This window comes from Salmo salar, chromosome ssa13 (assembly GCF_905237065.1).
Source record: "Salmo salar chromosome ssa13, Ssal_v3.1, whole genome shotgun sequence".
Taxonomy (NCBI): domain Eukaryota; kingdom Metazoa; phylum Chordata; class Actinopteri; order Salmoniformes; family Salmonidae; genus Salmo; species Salmo salar.
The window spans coordinates 53,386,002-53,406,983 of NC_059454.1; the positions used below are offsets into that span (position 1 = coordinate 53,386,002).

Sequence of the window (20,982 nt, forward strand, 5' to 3'; positions counted from 1 at the left end):
TTTCATTTTTGTCTCTTCTTCGCTCCTTCCCACTTGCAGACACTAAGCTCCTCCCCCTGCCACTCGACAATGACAAAATATCACTTATTTCTCTCTGACAACAAGCAGTTTCAACTCGCTATTTGCATTTGAGTTTTGGGCCAACAGAAATCGGTTGATTCCCTTACCCTTTTTTATGTATCAACTTCCAAAATTTAGCAGAGCAGACCCTACTAAAACGAGAGTATTAATGATTGCGGAAAATTACGCTCAGTTTGTCACACTGCTAGCAGCATAAAATGTATTTATATAAGGAATTGACATAGCAACTCGAGAAATGCTTATCTTCTTATCCAGGTAGGGCACTTGATTTCACTAGATCTAAACAAAGTGAACAGGTTGTTCTAACAGTTGGAGGTTGGAGACAGACAGGAGGGTGTATAACGATTCAACCTTGTTAGCAAGCAAATAGATCCAAGTTGGCTAAACTTTAAATATAAAGATTAGCTGGCTACTGACTTGCATGTGGGCTTGTGCTTGAGAGATTGTTTATGGTCATTATTAGTGAATGTGCATTATGCATGGTTCTGGTAAAAATTGTAACAAAAAGGGCATTTTCATAGACAGACTTGAAAGCCAGATCCGTGACTATTGAAATAAAAGCAGGTTTAACCTGTCTGGGGTATGTGGGACACACTGCCAACAGCCAGTGAAATAGCAGGGTGCCAAATTCAAAACAACAAAAATCTCATAATTCAAATCTCAAAACATACAACTATTTTACACCATTTTAAAGATAAACTTCTCGTTAATCCAACCACATTGTCCGATTTCAAAAAGGCTTTACGGCGAAAGCATCGCATTAGATTATGTTAGGACAGCACCTAGACAAGAAAAACCACACAGCCATTTTCCAAGCAAGGAGAGGCGTCACAAAAACCAGAAATACAGCTAAAATGAATCACTAACCTTTGATGATCTTCATCAGATGGCACTCGTAGGACTTCATGTTACACAATACATGGATGTTTTGCTCGATAAAGTTCATATTTATATCCAAAAACCCCATTTTACATTGGCGTGTAATGTTCAGAAATGTTTTGCCTCCCATAAATGTCCAGTGAATGAGCACATCAATTTACAGAAATACTCATCATAAACGTTGATAAAATATTAAACTGTTATTCAAAGAATTATAGATACACTTCTCCTTAATGCAACTGCTGTGTCAGATTTCAAAAAAACTTTACAGAGAAAGCACACTTTGCAATAATCTGAGTACAGCGTTCAGACACAAAACCAAACCCGCCATTTTGTGGAGTCAACAAAACTCAGAAATAATATTATAAATATTCACTTACCTTTGATGATCTTCGTCGGAATGCACTCCCAGGAATCCCAGTTCCCCAATAAATGTTCATTTGTTTCGATAAAGTCCATATATATGTCCAAATACCTCCTTTTTGTTTGCGCGTTCGGTCGAGTACTCCAAATGCGCTGTGCTCACGCATTAAATTCAGACGAAAAGTCTAAATAGTTCCATTACAGTTCGTAGAACCAAGTCAAATGATGTATAGAATCAATCTTTAGGATGTTTTTATCATAAATCTCCCATAATATTCCAACCGGACAAGACCTTCGTCTTCAAAAAAGAAAAGGAATACAGCTAACTCTCACGTGAGTGCGCGCATCTGAGCTCAGTTTACTACGGGCATGCCTTTCATCCGGGCGACAAAATATTGCCCCCTACCCTAGAGAAGTTAAACAATTTCGATAAAATATTGTCATCATTAGTGGGTCTTATGGTTGTTCAAGGCTTATATTTAGCCTAGATATATTTTTTTACAAGGCCTAAATTCATTAGAATATCCCTAACTGTTTGAAATAAAGTGTATTGACCTTTAAATTGCGCAACAAAGCTTATTTAAAGAAAAAGTTTTAGAAAATATATATAGTGAATCGGCCATCATAAATTGGCGGGGCGGGGTATGACTTTTAGGACATATCGCCCAGCCCTAATACAGGCCCTGCTCCAACTGAGAACAGCATATTGGTCTTCAGTGAAATTACTTGTCAGAGGAAAACCTGTGAAGCTCTCTCACCTGCGAGTCCATCTCAATGAGGTAGAGGAAGACCACGTCTTCCCTCTCGACTTTGATGGCTTTGTGGAGAGGGAAATCTGTTTTAGACTTGATCATCTTGAAGAGCAGTGGAGCACTCATAGTGCTGAAGTCCTCTTTCCTCAGGTCATCCTGTTGAGACAAAGATAGGAGTTTATTAAAAATAATATATGAAAAAAGCTCTGTAATCTGGGTCCTAGAAGTATTACTAGAACAGACATTCCCATTGAAAGTGGCCTTAAGGAGGGACTTTTTACCTTCTAGAAATTCTATGATCTAGGAGGTGTTACAATTAGACAGGTGGATGCATTTTTATTCTATATTTCATTTTACTATTTTCTTTTGTCTTTAATGAAACCACCTGACAGTGCCAAATTATATTCATATTGAAAATCAGTTCAATCTCCTCAGTCCAAACCTCTAATCAAAGCCTACACCAGAGTAATTAAGTATAGTGAAACAGCAAATTGGAGGCTTCAGGAGCCACAGCAGTCAGTCAGACATAGTCAGCAGCAGCACTAACAGGAGTCAGTCAGATGAAGAATGCTGAAAAGTAATTTCCTCGGTCCTAGTCATTAACAGAAACTTGAGAATCACAGGGATCTGGCCTCTGAGCACGGGACTAATGAGGTGATAAGACGATGGGCTCCTTGACACGCAGAGATATAACTCAGGTATGGGCTCAGGACTTAAAATACATGGGATACACCCCACAGACTGGACACAAGGAGACAGTACAGATGACCAGTTGCAGTGTTTCCCCTACAATTTTTTTCAGCAGCGATGGGAATGACCACTGGTCTGGTCTCTGACCTACATTTTTTGAATCTGTCCTTTTAGACAAAATGTTGCTGTTTAAAAGCACATTTTCTGTTCTACACATTTTGCCATGGGCAGAGAAAAGTACAGTTTTAAAGCAGGTTTCCTGCAATTCTACACATTTTGTCATGGGGCTGAGAGAAGAAATGGCAGTTTCAAAGCTAATTTCCTGCAATGCGACATTTTGCCATTGCTTATGCCGTGTTCTTATGCTATCCGAGTGACTTAAAAACAACAACAACAAAAGCCATGGCCCATGGAATTTTTGATTCTCCCTGACTGTCTAGTTTATTTTGGTCATTGTTAGTGCTCAATTATGATATTATTTACAAACATATTGATATATTATCTTTTCTAGATACTGCCTATCCTGGTTTCAGTCATTTAAGTTTACACTGACAACATTATACCATCCAGAAAATTGTAAAAAAAAATATATAATAAAAAAAAAAAAAATGTCTCTCTCAAAAAAGTTATCATACAGTATCTTTTGCAGTGGCAGCCTGCTGCTGCTGAATAAATATAGGGTAATCACTGCCGTTGCTATGGGAAACTAGGTAGTGATACCATAGAGATTCAGCTGTTGAGTACAACTTGGCTGCTAGATTATTGACTGGATTGATTTTAATTTTAAAGAAGGACAGGTTGCACGATATATTTCCAAAAATCTAGCAGCGTAGATGGAATATAATCTATTTAAACGCTCTATTTGCAAAAGTTTATGCACAACAAATATTACGGACTTCTATTTTCGCAATTTGAATTACATTTGTCAAAAGCTCATACCAACAATACATTGCGGCTTTGACGTCAAGAGAAGAAAGGCCTGGTGGTGGCGGCAGTGCACTGTTCACCGGCATGCATGTTTGGTCGAAATTTCAAGAAGAAAGTTGTACCACTTCAGGCAGACTGGGTCATGGGAATCCCTGGCCCTTCAGACATAGTTGGGGCTCACAGGGCCTCCCGAACGCTGCATCGCAGTGCGAGCTGTGTTACTACAGATCCTGGTTAGATTCCAGGCTGTGTCGCAGCCGGCCACGACCGGGAGACCCATGAGGTGGCGCACAATTGGCCCAGCGTCGTCCGGTTTAGTGGAGGGTTGGGCCGGCCGGGATGTCCTTGTACCATCGCGCTCTTGCAACCCCTGTGGCAGGCCAGATGCATGCACGCTGACACAGTCACCAGTTGTATGGTTTTTCCTCCGACACATTGATGCAGCTGGCTTCCGGGTTAAGCAGTGCGGCTTGGTGGGGGTCGTGTGTCGGAGGATGCACGGCTCTCGACCATCGCCATTCCCGAGTGCGTACGGGAGTTGCAGCGAAGGACAAGACTAACTACCAATTCGATACCACAAAATCGGGGAGAATTTAACAATTCGTTTTTTTAAATGTAACGGTCAAATACCAATCGGATTAATGTCATTGTTCATGTCTTTATTTTTGCTGAACTACCTGGTCATTATTGGCCGATATAACATGCAGGATATCATGGAAGGCAATGTTTGTGTCAGTAATTATCCCTGGATTTACTACTGCTAGTAGTAGCACTCAGGTTGGCACGTGGCTAGACATAGCTACCATCGGCCAACAACAGAGTTTTAGCCAGTTTGGTTATAGACGTTTAATGTCTACTATGATGGTAAAGGTTTATCTTGATTTTGTGTAACAGTACAAGAAATACTGATGTGCTGAATTGCTAATAAGTGATGTGTTTCCAGCCTGCTAGTGGTTAGCTAGTAGGGGGTAAGCCAACAGGGGTGGAAAAGGGTCTATGCTAAAAGCCTGCGCACTGTGTAAGATTTTTTTTTTAACGATACAGAACAATGAAATTAGAGGATATGGTCAGATGATAAATTGGCTTTTTTTAATGTGCCAAAATATTTTTGCAAAAACAATAGGACTCGTTCTTTACCGTCTTATGTGGACAGTGGTTTGCGTCACTCCTGCTTGTGTATTGCTCCTCTTTACGTCACTTTTCCAAACAATTTTCCGATGTTACTTCGGTCAAATTCACATAAAATATAAGTTTTTCCCAAAATACAAATGTCAAGTGATATGTCACATTGGGACTTTTAGTTTGAAGGATTAAACAAATTAGAATGTTTAACAGCAACCTAATCCTGCAATCTTCCCTTTAAAGGTGTTTTGAAACAGAGTTTTAGTTGAGGTTAAGGAGAGTTAACAGGTCATCATGTAACAGATCATCCAGATGGGAGCTAGAGAATAATCAATAGCACTGTAAATTGAGATCACACTATAGTGATGCATGATCAGGCCGAGCACTTCGGGACGTCAACTGAGAGATTAAATGGACTGTGTATTGATTCAAGCCACTTCAATCTCAGGCATGACTTTCCCATGAACCCGGAGACAGTCTTGTCCACAGTTGGATGGTCAGTTGAACAGTTAACAGTCCGTTGGACAGTGGAGACTCACCCAGTGGCTGGCGATAATCTCTCCACAGTAGTTCATGAGTGTTGTGGCGTCCAGCTCCTCAGCAGTCTGGTAGAACCGGATACAATTCCTCACATTCACAGATGACATCACCCCTTTCTCACACCTGTTACAAGAGAACAAAAGCACTGTTTAAGAACACTGATGTCAATGGGAAATATTGGACCATGCATTTATAGCTGCCCTAGAGGAAAGGAAAAACACAAAGAGCACATGTGCCCTTAGGCAGTAAACACACCATTTGCCTTTAGAACAACTTCCAACCCCCAGAGTGTGTGTGCGCGCGTGTGAATGAGATGACAGTCGGTAACAGATCAGTGACTAAGCAGAATTTGATGCTCTCAAACACAGCCAATGTGTTTCAGCCCCTGCCTACCTCTCTCGGAGCAGCTGCAGCTGGAAGCGGTTGGCCAGCTTCATCAGGTCGATGAGGAAGGCATCGTTCTCACTGAGCTCCAGATCATCTGTGTAGGCCCAGCGCAACATCGCCATGGCAACCTCCGGCTTGGCATCTGGAACACCCAGCATGGGAGAAACGGTGTTAACTACCCAGAGTGGAATGAAAGATAACGTCAATGAACTAAAGCTACAATATGAATGAACTGCTTTTAATGCAGTTGTTGGAAGGAACAGTTTGTGGTGCATTTTCCCAAAACTGTGAACACAACGGACTCGAGGGTGGAGACTTCATTTTTGAGCAGCAAGTTCATGGCGTAGCAACCCAAATTACTGCGAGATTTTACTTCTTTCTGTGTTTACTGAGATTACATTCTGGGTTATAGTGACATGAGTGTGACAGCAGTGAGGGTAGCTCACCAGACAGGTCCAGTTTGGAGGTTGAGGCCAGGTTGGCCAGGCTCCAGGCATCACTGCGAGCAGCCAGGACAAACTTGTGAGCGTTGAGCGTCGTCTCTCCAACCGTCACCTTCAGATCACTAGAAACATGAAAACAACCACAACATAAGTGAGGAAGAATATATGTTCATAGCTAACGTAACTAGTTAAGTATTGTATAATTTCACAGGATTTCTGTAGATAGCTGTGAATCAGAAAATCTAAGACCGGCTTGGTATAATCAATGCGATTTTGAAAAATGATATTACATCAAGTGCAATTATTTTCTTGTTCTTGGCTTTCCACCTCAAGAAAAACAAAGGAGAAATGGCAAAGCAGGTCCTCTTACCGGGTATAACCATGACAGTATGTCGCTGCATACATCACAAACTACATGCCCCCACACACACCTCCCCTCACCTGTACTGGTCCTGCTGGTAGAGCTCGGCCACAATCTCCAGCAGGCGGCTGATGAAGGTGTCTTCTGACCTGGCTACGGCCTTGGTGGAGCCCTGGACAGAGGCCTGAGCAGCCAGCATGGCACAGCGCCTCTCTGTGTCAGCCAGCTTCCGCTGCATCTTCACATACTCCTGCCTCAGCAGGGCTAGGTGCTTCTGCAGCTTGGCCACCTCCTCTGTCACAGAGAGAGTAAAGAGATAAAGGAGGGGAAGAGAAGAAGAAAGCTGGTTAAGCATCAAGTTAATACCGTGCACTTTCACCACCATGTGAAGTTCATCACTTATTTAATTTGTAGCCTAATAATTCGATATGATGGTTATTATATAAATATTCGTGCATAAAGGAGTTTCCGTCACCATTTCTCCCATAATACATTTTACAAACACAAAAATATATCCCACCATGTCAAACGAACAAATGATCTGTCGGCATTTATAAAAATTGTACCAAAACTTCCTGTTTCCATCATAGCGGTTGTGATTTATTTTATTTATATGGTATGACATTACTCACATAAAAACTGGATGGATACGTGGTTATTTTCTCTTGCCGAAGTATCCCTAATTGAAGTTGTATTGTTTAAAGAAGACCTAGTATTTTGCAAGGCAGCTTCTTGTCTGGATATAGGCTATGGATGTTTCACATTAGGGTTTAGTACACGTCTGAGCCCACTCAGCCCAGAATTGCACTTAACTTCCCTCTCCCACTTCCCTCTCCCTAAATTTGAGTGAAGACAGAATGCTGAGGCGGCACATAACTTCGCCCTCCCTCGGGTCAGAGTGTAAGGCTAACACTAGCTTGCTGGCTATAGTCATGGGTAGAGGTCGACCGATTAATCGGAATGGCCGATTAATTAGGGCCGATTTCAAGTTTTCATAACAATCTGTAATCGGTATTTTTGGACGCCGATTTCCCGATTATTTTTTTTAATCATATTTTTTAACTAGGCAAGTCAGTTAAGAACACATTCTTATTTTCAATGACAGCCTAGGAACGGTGGGTTAACTGCCTTGTTCAGGGGCAGAACGACAGATTTTTACCTTGTCAGCTTGGGGATTCAATCTTGCAACCTTACGGTTAACTAGTCCAACGCTCTAACCACCTGCTTTACATTGCACTCCACGAGGAGCCTGCCTGTTACGCGAATGCAGTAAGAAGCCAAGGTAAGTTGCTAGCTAGCATTAAACTTATCTTATAAAAAAACAATCAATCATAATCACTAGTTAACTACACATGGTTGATGATATTACTAGTTTATCTTGCCTGTGCTGCATTGCATATAATCGATGTGGTGCGCATTTGCAAAAAAAGACTGTCGTTGCTTTAACGTGTACCTAACCATAAACATCAATGTCTTTCTTAAAATCAATACACAAGTATATTTTTAAACCTGCATATTTAGTTAATATTGCCTGCTAACATGAATTTCTTTTAACTAGGGAAAATGTGTCACCTCTGCAACAGAGTCAGGGTATATGCAGCAGTTTGGGCCGCCTGGCTCATTGCAAACTAATTTGCCAGAATTTTACGTAATTATGACACAACATTGAAGGTTGTGCAATGTAACAGGAATATTTAGACTTAGGGATGCCACCCGTTAGATAAAATACGTAACGGTTCCATATTTCACTGAAAAAATAAAAGTTTTGCTTTCGAGATGATAGTTTCCGGATTTGACCATATTAATGACCTAAGGCTCGTATTTCTGTGTGTTTATTATATTATAATTAAGTCTATGATTTGATATTTGATAGAGCAGTCTGACTTAGCGGTGGTAGGCACCAGCAGGCTCATAAGCATTCATTCAAACAGCAGTTTCATGCGTTTTACCAGCAGCCCTTCGCAATTCTTCAAGCATTGCGCTGTTTATGACTTCAAGCCTATCAACTCCCAAGATTAGGCTGGTGTAACCGATGTGAAATGGCTAGCTAGTTAGCCGGGCGCGCGCTAATAGCGTTTTAAACGTCACTCGCTCTGAGACTTGGAGTAGTTGTTCCCCTTGCTCTGCATGTGTAACGCTGCTTCGAGGGTGGTTGTTGTCGATGTGTTCCTGGTTTGAGCCCAGGTAGGAGCGAGGAGAGGGACGGAAGCTATACTGTTACACTGGCACTAGTAAAGTGCCTATAAGATCATCCAATAGTCAAAGGTATATGAAACACAAATCGTATAGAGAGAAATAGTCCAATAATTCCTATAATAACTACAACCTAAAACTTCTTACCTGGGAATATTGAAGACTCATGTTAAAAGGAACCACCAGCTTTCATATGTTCTCATGTTCTGAGCAAGGAACTTAAACGTTAGCTTTTTTACATGGCACATATTGCACTTTTACTTTCTTCTCCAGCACTTTGTTTTTGCATTATTTAAACCAAATTGAACATGGTTTCATTATTTATTTGAGGCAAAATTAATAGTATTTATGTATTATATTAAGTAAAAATAAGTGTTCATTCATTATTGTAGTAATTGTCATTACTACAAAGATTTTTTTTTAAATGGCCGATTAATCGGTATCGGTTTTTTGGGTCCTCCAATAATCGGTATCGGTGTTGAAAAATCATAATCGGTCGACCTCTAGTCATGGGTAAGGCAGTACCAACTGATCAACGACCACAGGAAAGGTTCACTGATGAAATAGCAAGATAGGCTGAGCCGTTGAAAAAAAAAAAAATAAATGTTCATGCTTTACCCCAGTGCCACTCATACCTGTCACACTTAATTCATAATTTTCCTTTCATTTTGAAGACAGGATATGAATGCGTTTTTTGTGTGTGCATGTTTTAAGCTTATTACCTTCAACTCAGCACTTATGGGCATCATTAGAATACACTTTATAGGGGCAATAAAACTATAGCCTTATCCAACTGTACGCATCACTTGGGACTACAAGTGAGTGACAAACTTATGAAATCTAACGTTTGCTTGTGAAAAATGATTGGCTGACTTAGCATGACAAAAGGGAAAAACTTAAAAAAATCAATCCATGCAAGTTTTAGGCAGCACAAACACTAGCTGAGTTTACTCAACTCCACGACGTGCTAGAGCTACACAAACACCTACTGGTGTAGCATTATAATTGACACCGAGTAGTTAGTTAGCATGTACTGTAGGCCTACTTTATATGCACTCTTCAAGGAGGCTGCCACACAGTTGAATGAGCAAAAAAAAAAAAATGGCGGTAGTCACATTATTCAAAACATTTTCACTGTACTGACAGCGCTGTGTCAAATCGGGTAAATTTGTTGTTGACTCGATGTTACATTTATCTTCAGTCGAGATTAATTGCCATCTATCCCACAAACTCATTCAATCTAGGCAGCTATACTTTTAGCTCACTGGCTACAATAAAAACAAAAGCGTTCAATAATGCAACACCAAATTGAGTAACTAAAGTTCAGTAGCCAACTAGCTAGCTACATTTTAACGTTATTCTCGACATAAATTGACTCTTTTGTGGGGGTCGAGTTGTACAGTTAGTTTTAACTACAATATCGACAAAAAAACGAAAGTAAGAAGTGTATAATCACTTCCCTTAGCCTTATGCATTCTGCGTTAGCAAATTCGGCTTTCTTAAAATATACCAATCCAGTTAATTGTGTTCAAACACCCCGCGAATTAAAGAAGTGTCTAGCTACACAAGTATTGCTGGCAAGATGCTTTCTCCGCCCAACCCACACCATCAACACCAGACCACCTTACCAGCTAGCTAGGGTTTCCACTAGATAGCACAGGCACTAAGTTAAAAATTGGCTATATCGTAACAATTCATGAACAATAAACGTAGCCTTTTGGTTAATTTAAGGTTATGGTTAGCAGTGTGGTTAAGGTTAAATTTCAAATAGCATGTTAAGAAGACACATTGTAGAAATGGGCGGGGTGTAAGACTTTGTGGCTATAGTAACTAGTTACGACCCCTAGCTAGCTGCAAATTAAAATAAGCCGCTAACTGCACAAGAAAAAGACAGTTGTTTATTTTTTTTAAGCACTGCCAATCCCCATTAAATCAAATCTCGTATAGTCATTCAGCGATTCCTGTAATACATTTAATTCGCATCTAGCTAGCTAATAAAGAAAGGGCGTAAAAATGCATATACCTTCCGCCATGTTGGTTCTGTTGCTTTTGGTTTGCCAGCGTTTTCTTCTTCTTTGGTACAATTGCGATCGCAACAAGAATATGTGAATTCCGCCACCTACTGTGCGGGTGGATATTAAAGATCCGAAAGTTGGCGGGGACAGTAAATTCTAGCTCAATATCTTCTTCATAAAATATATATTGGAGAAAATTAACAGTGAGTTGCATACACCGCCACCTACTGTAGTGGATTGTGAGGCCGGTTACTTCCTCCCTATTCATCCATTTACAGTTGAAGTCGGAAGATTACATACACCTTAGCCAAATACATTTAAAACTCAGATTTTCACAATTCCTGACATTTAATCCTAGTAAAAATTCCCTGTTTTAGGTCAGTTAGGATCACCACTCCATTTTAAGAATGTGAAATGTCAGAATAATAGTAGAGAGAATTATTTATTTCAGCACATTCCCAGTGGGTTAGAAGTTTACATACACTCAATTAGCATTTGGTAGCATTGTCTTTAAATTGTTTAACATGGGTCAAACGTTTCATGTAGCCTTCCACAAGCTTCCCACAATAAGTTGGGTGAATTTTGTCCCATTCCTCCTGACAGAGCTGGTGTAACTGAGTCAGGTTTGTTGGCCTCCTTGCTTCAGTTCTGCCCACACATTTTCTATAGGATTGAGGTCAGGGCTTTGTGATGGCCACTCCAATAACTCGTCTTTGTTGTCCGTAAGCCATTTAGCAACAACTTTGGAATTATGCTTGGGGTCATTGTCTATTTGGAAGACCCATTTGCAACCAAGCTTTAGCTTCCTGACTGATGTCTTGACATGTTGCTTCAATATCTCAAACAACATATTTGTTCCTCATGATGATCTATTTTGTGAAGTGCACCAGTCCCTCCTGCAGCAAAGCACCCCCACAACATGATGCTGCCACCCGGTTGGGATGGATTGGTGTTCTTCAGCTTGCAAGCTTCCCCTTTTCCTCGAAAATTAACGATGGTCATTATGGCCAAACAGTTACATTTTTGTTTCATCAGACCAGAGGACATTTCTCCAAAAAGTACAATCTTTTTCCCCATGTGCAGTTGCAAACCGTAGTCTGGCTTTTTTATGGCGGTTTTGGAGCAGTGGCTTCTTCCTTGCTGAGCGGCCTTTCAGATTATGTCGATATAGGTCTCGTTTTACTGTGGATATAGATACTTTTGTACCTGTTTCCTCCAGCATCTTCACAAGGTCCTTTGCTGTTGTTCTTGGATTGATTTGCACTTTTCGCACCAAAGTACGTTCATCTCTAGGAGACAGAACGCGAATCCTTCCTGAGCGGTATGACGGCTGCGTGGTCCCATGGTGTTTATACTTGCGTACTATTGTTTGTACAGATAAACGTGGTACCTTCAGGCATTTGAAAATTGCTCCCAAGGATGAACCAGACTTGTGGAGGTCTACAATTCATTTTCTGAGGTCTTGGATGATTTCTTTAGATTTTTCCATGATGTCAAGCAAAGAGGCACTAAGTTTGAAGGTATGCCTTAAAATACATCCATAGGTACACCTCCAATTGACTCAAATGATGTCAATTAGCCTATCAGAAGCTTCTAAAGCCATGATAACATTTTCTGGAATTTTCCAAGCTGTCTAAAGGCACAGTCAACTTAGTGTATGTAAACTTCTGACCCACTGGAATTGTCAAACAGTGAATTATAAGTGAAATAATCTGTCTGTAAACAATTGTTGGAAAAATTACTTGTATCATGCACAAAGTTGATGTCCTAACCGACTTGCGAAAACTATAGTTTGTTAACAAGAAATTTGTGGAGTGGTTGAAAAACGAGTTTTAATGACTCCAACCTAACATGGAACCCAAACCGGCTGCGCGCGTGCACCATCGTGCGCTATCGTGCATAAATTCATTTTGTCCCCCTACACCAAACGCGATCACGACACGCAGGTTAAAATATCAAAACAAACTCTGAATCAATGACATTCATTTGGGGACAGGTCGAAAAGCATTAAACGTGTATGGCAATTTAGCTAGTTAGCTTGCACTTGCTAGCTAATTTGTCCTATTTAGCTAGCTTGCTGTTGCTAGCTAATTTGTCCTGGGATATAAACATTGAGTTGTTATTTTAACTGAAATGCACAAGGTCCTCTACTCCGTCAATTAATCCACACATAAAACGGCCAACCGAATCGTTTCTAGTCATCTCTCCTCCTTCCAGGCTTTTTCATCTTTTAACTTTTATGGTGATCGCATCTACACTTTCATAGTATTACCACGACAACCGGCAAAACAGTTTGTCTTTCAATCACCCACATGGGTATAACCAATGAGGAGATGGCACGTGGGTACCTGCTTCTATAAACCAATGAGAAGATGGGAGAGGCAGGACTTCCAGCGCGATCTGCGTCAGAAATAGAAAGGAGTTCTATTTTAAACCTTGGCATCGCAGACGCTCGTTGGCGTGCGCGAGCAGTGTGGGTGCAATAATTGAATAACGTGGATTTCTAAATGTATTTTGCGACGGTTGCATACGCGATGTGTCCGGTCTGGTCAGCATGTAAGTGTATGTAAACTTCCCGACTTCAACTGTATACAGTTAACACACACAACCTCTTCCACTGGTACTACACAATCATTTGTCTCATGCCCTTCTGCACACTTCTGACATGTATGAATCTCCCTCCTACAAACTGCTGCAACATGACCATAAGCTTGGCACCTAAAACACTGTAATGGGTTTGGGACAAAAGCTCTCAAGGCACATCCTAACTTAACTTAACTGCCACATCCTAACTCAACTTTGCCGGGTAAAGACTCTGCATACAAAAATCAGCAAAACAGACAATGTCTTCTCTTTTTCACCACGATCTCTACCAGGTTTAAGTCGCAGCAAACTGGGGACATCACAGACACCGGGAATCTTCCATTTCAATTGCTCCTCCTCAACACGTAATGCCATTCCAGTTATCACTCCTTTCAACAGCGCCCTGCTCCGGAGAGCAAAGCAAGTAACAGGACTTGTCCCTAGGCGCTTGGTATGAATCGCCCACTCCCTCATCACGAGTTCACTTCGAGTTACTTTCACCAACTCAACAGTCCCCGACCTCTTCTCCACTATACCTGACACCACATATGGATCCTCCAGACTGCAAGGATCCATTCTCTCCAAAAGTCTCACTCCCACTTGGCCAGAATCATCATTGTCATCATCAGGATGAGACTCAATCTCAGCGGTTTTCACCACACCTGCCACCAGGTAATTCATCCTTACTCTTGTCAGGTGTAGTAGTAGATGTTGCTTGTTTGCACTTTTTGCTTTTATGTTTTCCTGCCACGCTGGATTCCTTTCGTTCGACTTCCTCTTCCAACCCATCCTCGCTCTCGTCAGGTGTAGTGGTAGATGTTACCTTCTTCCATCTTTCAATTTTCTGTTTTCCTGCCATGCTCAACATACATTCATTGACCTCCACGCTCTGCCATCACATGCGGTCTCTTTTCCCCTATTTTCCCCTTAGTTCGTCAATTACCTCATTGACACAGCTAAATTCCCTCTCTCAACATCCTTCCAACAAATGTCCTAAAAAGTAAAGTACCCACATGGAGATAGATAGAGGACTCATCTTTGTATCTCTGCCGTTATAGCGTCTGTGACAGCATGGGCAGATTCATTTTGAAGAAGCCCATTTTCTTCTTCACGATTTGGCTGATTCCTCCTGATGACCCGGTTGGACACCAACAGGGTCAACATTAGCGATCAGCCAATGAAGTTTGAAGTCCCACCCAGTTGACTACATTAACATGGTGGAAGCCCTCAATGGCGTTGCCAATGCTAATATGGCCTTTTTGCCAGTAGAGGCATCTATCATTCTCCATGAGTACCCCTTCTTGAGGCACATAGAACAGGGCGGGGTCAGCTGTGGGCGGGGTCGTAGCCTGCGGGGTGATACATCAGCACTACATGGGGCTGATTAGCTTGTTAGCTGGCTAACATTATAGGTTTACGGAGTCACGTTTAACGTTAAAAATCATTGTTTTCTAATACATTTTTGGGTTAGTAATTTATGTTGCCTGTAAATCATTTTTATGCATGTTTATGGGGATATAACATACACTTTTTTCATAAGTAGAACATTTTAGTTTACTCTGTTGCTATGGTAACTGGCTGCTGTCATCTCGTGTGTGTTTGGGGGTTCACTTTCAAAATAAAAGTCCCAAATTGACAGTGATGCAAACGGACACAAATAGTGGAATCATGCCATATTTGGACTAGATAATGCTAAACAAGATTGGAATGTATGGAGAACCAAATCTGCAGTAATTAGAAATAAATGAATGAAAAAATGCACACATAAATAGATAAATAAATGGATGAATGAATGCACACATAAATAGATAAATAACTATTTCAATAATTAATCACACTTTCTTTCATTTTATTCATTTATATTATTTCTTCATTTATTTATTTCTGTATTTTTTCCACATAGCGCATTGATCGATGCATTTGCCTGGGCTGCGTTCAGTTTGACAGAACGGTTTTCAATGTTTAAATGCTATGTTTCACATAAGCACCCCCCCAAAGGCGGGGGAAATGACAGCGAGTAGTGCGGACGAAATGGAGGAAATGGAAAAAAAGTTGGTGAAGCAACAGCTGTGCTGGAATAGTATGGGTGTCAATTCTGATGGTAATGAGCGGGAGAAAGAGGGTCAAGAACCGGAATGGTCGGTAGTGGAAAGGCATAGGAAGAAGAGAGATCATGATACAGAATGCAGTGGAGCGTCTAGTAAAGGAATCATAAAGAGGGCCAAGGTAGGAAGCAAGAGTAATGATGTGTTGGAGTGGAAAGTGGTGATAGTGTTTGATGAGACCACAGGGCCTCACTTACACCCTATCCGACTAACTAATGCCGTAGAGAAAGAGGTAGGGGAAGTGAAATTAGCTCGGTTCATTGGAAATGGTAGATTGTTAATATTGTGTGGTAGCTAGGCTCAGCAAGAGAAGATTCTGAAAATGGAAAACGCTTAACGGGAATTAGATTAAAAGCCATGTCCCTGGTGCTTCAAATCAAATCAAATTTTATTTGTTACATACAGATGGTTAGCAGATGTTAATGTGAGTGTAGCGAAATGCTTGTGCTTCTAGTTCCGACCATGCAGTAATATCTAACAAGTAATCTAACAATTTCACAACAACTACCTTATACACACAAGAGTAAAGGAATGAATAAGAATATGTACATAAAAATATATATGGATGAGCGATGGCCGAACGGCATAGGCAAGATGCAGTAGATGCAGTACAGTATATACATATGAGATGAGTAATGTAGGGTATGAAAACATTATATAAAGTGGCATAGTTTAAAGTGACTAGTGATACATTTATTACATCCAATTTTGAATTATGAAAGTGGCTAGAGATTGAGTCAGTATGTTGGTAGCAGCCACTCAATGTTAGTGATGAGGGCCTTGCGATAGAAGCTGTTTTTCAGTCTCTCGGTCCCAGCTTTGATGCACCTGTACTGACCTCGCCTTCTGGATGACAGTGGGGTGAACAGGTAGTTGTTGTCCTTGATGATCTTTTTGGCCTTCCTGTGACATTGGGTGGTGTAGGTGTCCTGGAAAGCAGGTAGTTTGCCCCCGGTGATGCTTTGTGCAGACCTCACTACCCTCTGGAGAGCCTTACGGTTGTGGGCGGAGCAGTTGCCGTAACAGGCGGTGATACAGCCTGACAGGATGCTCTCGATTGTGCATCTGTAAAAGTTTGTGAGTGTTTTTGGTGACAAGCCAAATTTCTTCAGCCTCCTGAGGTTGAAGAGGCACTGTTACGCCTTCTTCACCACACTGTCTGTGTGGGTGGACCATTTCAGTTTGTCCGTGATGTGTACGCCGAGGAACTTAAAACTTTCCACCTTCTCCACTACTGTCCCGTGGATGTGGATAGGGGGGTGCTCCCTCTGCTGTTTCCTGAAGTCCACGATCGTCTCCTTTGTTTTGTTGACGTTGAGTGTGAGGTTATTTTCCTGACAACACACTCCGAGGGGCCTCACCTCCTCGCTGTAGGCGTCTAATCGTTGTTGGTATTCAAGCCTACCACTGTAGTGTCGTCTGCAAACTTGATGATTGAGTTGGAGGTGTGCATGGCCACGCAGTCATGGGTGAACAGGGAGTACAGGAGAGGGCTGAGAACGCACCCTTGTGGGGCCCCAGTGGTGAAGATCAGCGGGGTTCCTACCCTCACCACCTGGGGACGGCCCGTCAGGAAGTCCAGGACCGAGTTGCACAGGGTGGGGTCGAGACCCAGGGTCTCGAGCTTAATGACGAGTTTGGAGGGTACTATGGTGCTAAATGCTGAGGTGTAGTCGATAAACAGCATTCTTACATAGGTATTCCTCTTGTCCAGATGGGTTAGGGCAGTGTGCAGAGTGATTGATATTGCGTCGTCTGTGGACCTATTGGGGCGTTAAGCAAATTGGAGTGGGTCTAGGGTGTCAGGTAAGGTAGAGGTGATATGATCCTTGACTATCCCCACAGTCTCTATGGGGGTACCACAGGGTTCAATTCTCGGGCCGACTCTTTTCTCTGTATATATCAATGATGTCGCTCTTTCTGCGGGCGATTCCCTGATCCACCTCTACGCAGACGACACCATTCTGTATACTTCTGGCCCTTCCTTGGACACTGCGCTAACAAACCTCCAAACGAGCTTCAATGCCATACAACACTCCTTCCGTGGCCTCCAACTGCTCTTAAACGCTAGTAAAACCAAATGCACGCTTTTCAACCGTTCGCTGCCCGCACCTGCCTGCCCGGCTAGCATCACCACCCTGGACGGTTCCGACCTAGAATATGTGGACAACTATAAATATCTAGGTGTCTGGTTACACTGTAAACTCTCCTTCCGACTCATATTAAACATCTCCAATCCAAAATCAAATGTAGAATCGGATTTCCATTTTGCAAACAAAGCCTCCTTCACTCACGCTGCCAAACTTACCCTAGAAAAACTGACTATCCTACCGATCCTCGACTTCGGCAATGTCATCTACAAAATAGCTTCCATTACTCTACTCAGCAAACTGGATGCAGTCTATCACAGTGCCATCTCTTTTGTTACCAAATCACCTTATACCACCCACCACTGCGACCTGTATGCTCTAGTCGGCTGGCCCTCGCTACATATTCGTCGCCAGATCCACTGGCTCCAGGTCATCTATAAGTCTATGCTAGGTAAAGCTCCGCCTTATCTCAGTTCACTGGTCACGATAACAACACCCACCCGTAGCACACGTTCCAGCAGGTATATCTCACTGATCATCCCCAAAGCCATAACCTCATTTGGCCGCCTTTCCTTCCAGTTCTCTGCTGCCAGTGACTGGAGACTTTTATTTCCCTCACCAACTGATCGCTGCAGATGTAAATAGTCCATCTGTAAATTGCCCACCCAATCTACCTACCTCATCCCCATATTGTTTTTATTTTATTTACTTTTCTGCTCTTTTGCACACCAGTATTTCTACTTGCACATCATCATATGCTCATTTATCACTCCAGTGTTAATCTGCTAAATTGTAATTATTCGCTCCTATGGCCTATTTATTGCCTACCTCCTCATGCGTTTTGCACACACTGTATATAGACTTTCTTTTTTTCGACTGTGTCATTGACTTGTTTATTGTGTTATTGGCTTGTTTATTGTTTACTCCATGTGTAACTATGTGTTGTTGTCTGTGTCACACTGCTTTGCTTTATCTTGGCCAGGTCGCAGTTGTAAATGAGAACTTGTTCTCAACTAGCCTACCTGGTTAAATAAAGGTGAAATAAAAAAATAAAATAAAAAAATAGTCCCTCAAAGCACTTCATGATGACGGGGGTGAGTGCTACGGGGCGATAGTCATTTAGCTCAGTTTCCTTAGCTTTCTTGGGAACAGGAACAATGGTGGCCCTCTTGAAGCATTTGAGAACAGCAGCCTGGGATAAGTATTGATTGAATATGTCCGTGAACACACCAGCCAGCTGGTCTGCGCATGCTCTGAGGACGTGGCTAGGGATGCTGTCAGGGCCGGCAGCCTTGCGAGGGTCAACACGTTTAAATGCTTTACTCACGTTGGCTGCGTTGAAGGGGAGCCTGCAGGTTTTGGTAGCGGGCCGAGTCGTTGGCACAGTATTGTTCTCAAAGCGAGCAAAGAAGTTGTTTAGTTTGTCTGGGCAGGACATCGTGGTCCGCGACGGGGCTGGATTTCTTTTTGAAGTCTGTGATTGACTGTAGACCCTGCCACATACCTCTCGTGTCTGAGCCGTTGAATTGTGACTCTACTTTGTCTCTATTCTGATGCTTAGCTTGTTTGATTGTCTTGCCGAGGGAATAGCTACACTGTTTGTATTCGGTCATGTTTCCGGTCGCCTTGACCTGATTAGAAGCAGTGGTTCACGCTTTCAGTTTTGCACGAATGCTGCCATCAATCCACGGTTTCTGGTTGGGGAAGGTTTTAATAGTTGCTGTGGATACAACATCACTGATGCACTTGCTAATAAACTCGCTCACCGAATCAGCGTATTCATCAATGTTATTATCCGACGCTATGCGGAACATATCCCAGTCCACGTGATCGAAGTAAACTTGAAGCCTGGAATCAGATTGGTCGGACCAGCGTTGAACAGACCTGAGCACGGGCATTTCCTGTTTTAGTTTCTGTCTATAGACTGGGAGCAACAAAATGGAGTCGTGGTCAGATTTGCCGAAAGGAGGGCGGGGCAGGGCTTTGTATGCGTCGCGGAAGTTAGAGTAACAATGGTCAAGGCTTTTTTTCCGCCCGGGTAGAGCATTCGATATGCTGATAAAATTTAGGGAGTCTTGTTTTTAGATTAGCCTTGTTAAAATCCCCAGCTACAATGAATGCAGCCTCAGGATATGTGGTTTCTAGTTTACATAGTCCAATGAAGTTCATTCAGGGCCATCGATGTGTCTGCTTGGGGGGGGGGGGAATATACGGCTGTGATTATAATTGAAGAAACTTCTCTTGGTAGATAATGCGGTCGACATTTGATAGTAAGGAATTCTAGGTCAGGTGAGCAAAAGGACTTGAGTTCCTGTATGTTATTATGACCACACCACGTCTCGTTCATCATAAGGCATACCCCCCCTGCCCTTCTTCTTACCAGAGAGATATTTGTTTCTGTCGGCGCGATGCGTGAAGAAACCAGGTGGCTGTACCGACTCCGATAGCGTGTCTTGAGTGAGCCACGTTTCCGTGAAACAAAGAACGTTACAATCTCTGATGTCTCTCTGGAAGGCAACCCTTGCTCGGACTTCGTCTACCTTGTTGTCAAGAGACTGGACGTTGGCGAGTAGTAAACTCGGGAGCGGTGCGCGATGTGCCTGTCTACGGAGCCTGACCAAAAGACCGCTTCTTCTGCCCCTTCTGCGGCGCCGTTGTTTTGGGTCGCCGGCTGGGACCCGATCCATTGTCCTGGGTGGTAGACCAAACAGAGGATCCGCTTCGGGAAAGTCGTATTCCTGGTGGTAATGTTGGTAAGTTGACGTTGCACTTATATCCAATAGTTCCTCCCGGCTGTATGTAATAAAACTTAAGATTTCCTGGGGTAACAATGTAAGAAATAATACATTAAAAAAAAAAACACTGCATAGTTTCCTGAGAACGCGAAGCGAGGCGGCCATCTCTGTCGGCGCCGGATTGAGGGGAGTCATCACTGTGGTTCCAATATCTATGTCCATAGATGATATTAAAGAAAATGTGAAGGGAGGCAGAGTGATTGAGGCCAAAAGGTTGATCAGTATGCAAGAGTGTCAAAGAAGTGAAGGCTTATCAGTGATGCTGAGGTTTGAGAAAGTCTTGCCGGAAAAAGTACAGACAGGATTCCTTAGCTCCATTGTTAGAGAATTTGTCCCATCTGCACTGCAGTGTTTTAAATGCCTAAGAATGGGACATGTAGCTGCTCAGTGTAAAGGAAAGAAAATATATGCCAAGTGTGGAGGGGCACATGATTATGGTGAATGTGGAAGCAATGTGATGGTTAAGTGCTGTAATTGTGGGAGAGAACACAGTGGCGCATTTGGTGGATGTCAGGTACAGAGAGAGGCTCAGAAATATAGGCTCAGTCATGATGTATCGTATGCAGAGGCCTTAAAACAGACTGGCAGAAGTACAGTGCGGACTGATGGAGCTTACATGATGTACCTGTAGTAAGTGAACCTACTGTTGGGGCTGG

At 42.3% G+C, this 20,982-nt stretch overlaps 1 protein-coding gene across 2 annotated transcripts in view; it reads right to left on the reverse strand.

The window, feature by feature from the left end:
* The window catches only part of LOC106567412 (rabankyrin-5), a 37,210-nt gene extending 26,144 nt beyond the window's left edge, over nucleotides 1-11,066 (reverse strand). The window contains exons 1-6 of one of the 2 annotated variants that reach the window (XM_014136617.2): nucleotides 10,762-11,066; nucleotides 6,626-6,839; nucleotides 6,188-6,306; nucleotides 5,748-5,883; nucleotides 5,354-5,477; nucleotides 2,082-2,231 (exon numbers count right to left, since the gene is read on the reverse strand). In XM_014136617.2, the coding sequence (XP_013992092.2) occupies nucleotides 2,082-2,231; nucleotides 5,354-5,477; nucleotides 5,748-5,883; nucleotides 6,188-6,306; nucleotides 6,626-6,839; nucleotides 10,762-10,771 (753 nt within the window). In that variant the 5' untranslated portion in view covers nucleotides 10,772-11,066. The remainder of the gene's footprint in view (nucleotides 1-2,081; nucleotides 2,232-5,353; nucleotides 5,478-5,747; nucleotides 5,884-6,187; nucleotides 6,307-6,625; nucleotides 6,840-10,761) is intronic. The other variant, XM_014136618.2, reaches the window with a different exon arrangement.
* Nucleotides 11,067-20,982: the final 9,916 nt, after the last annotated feature.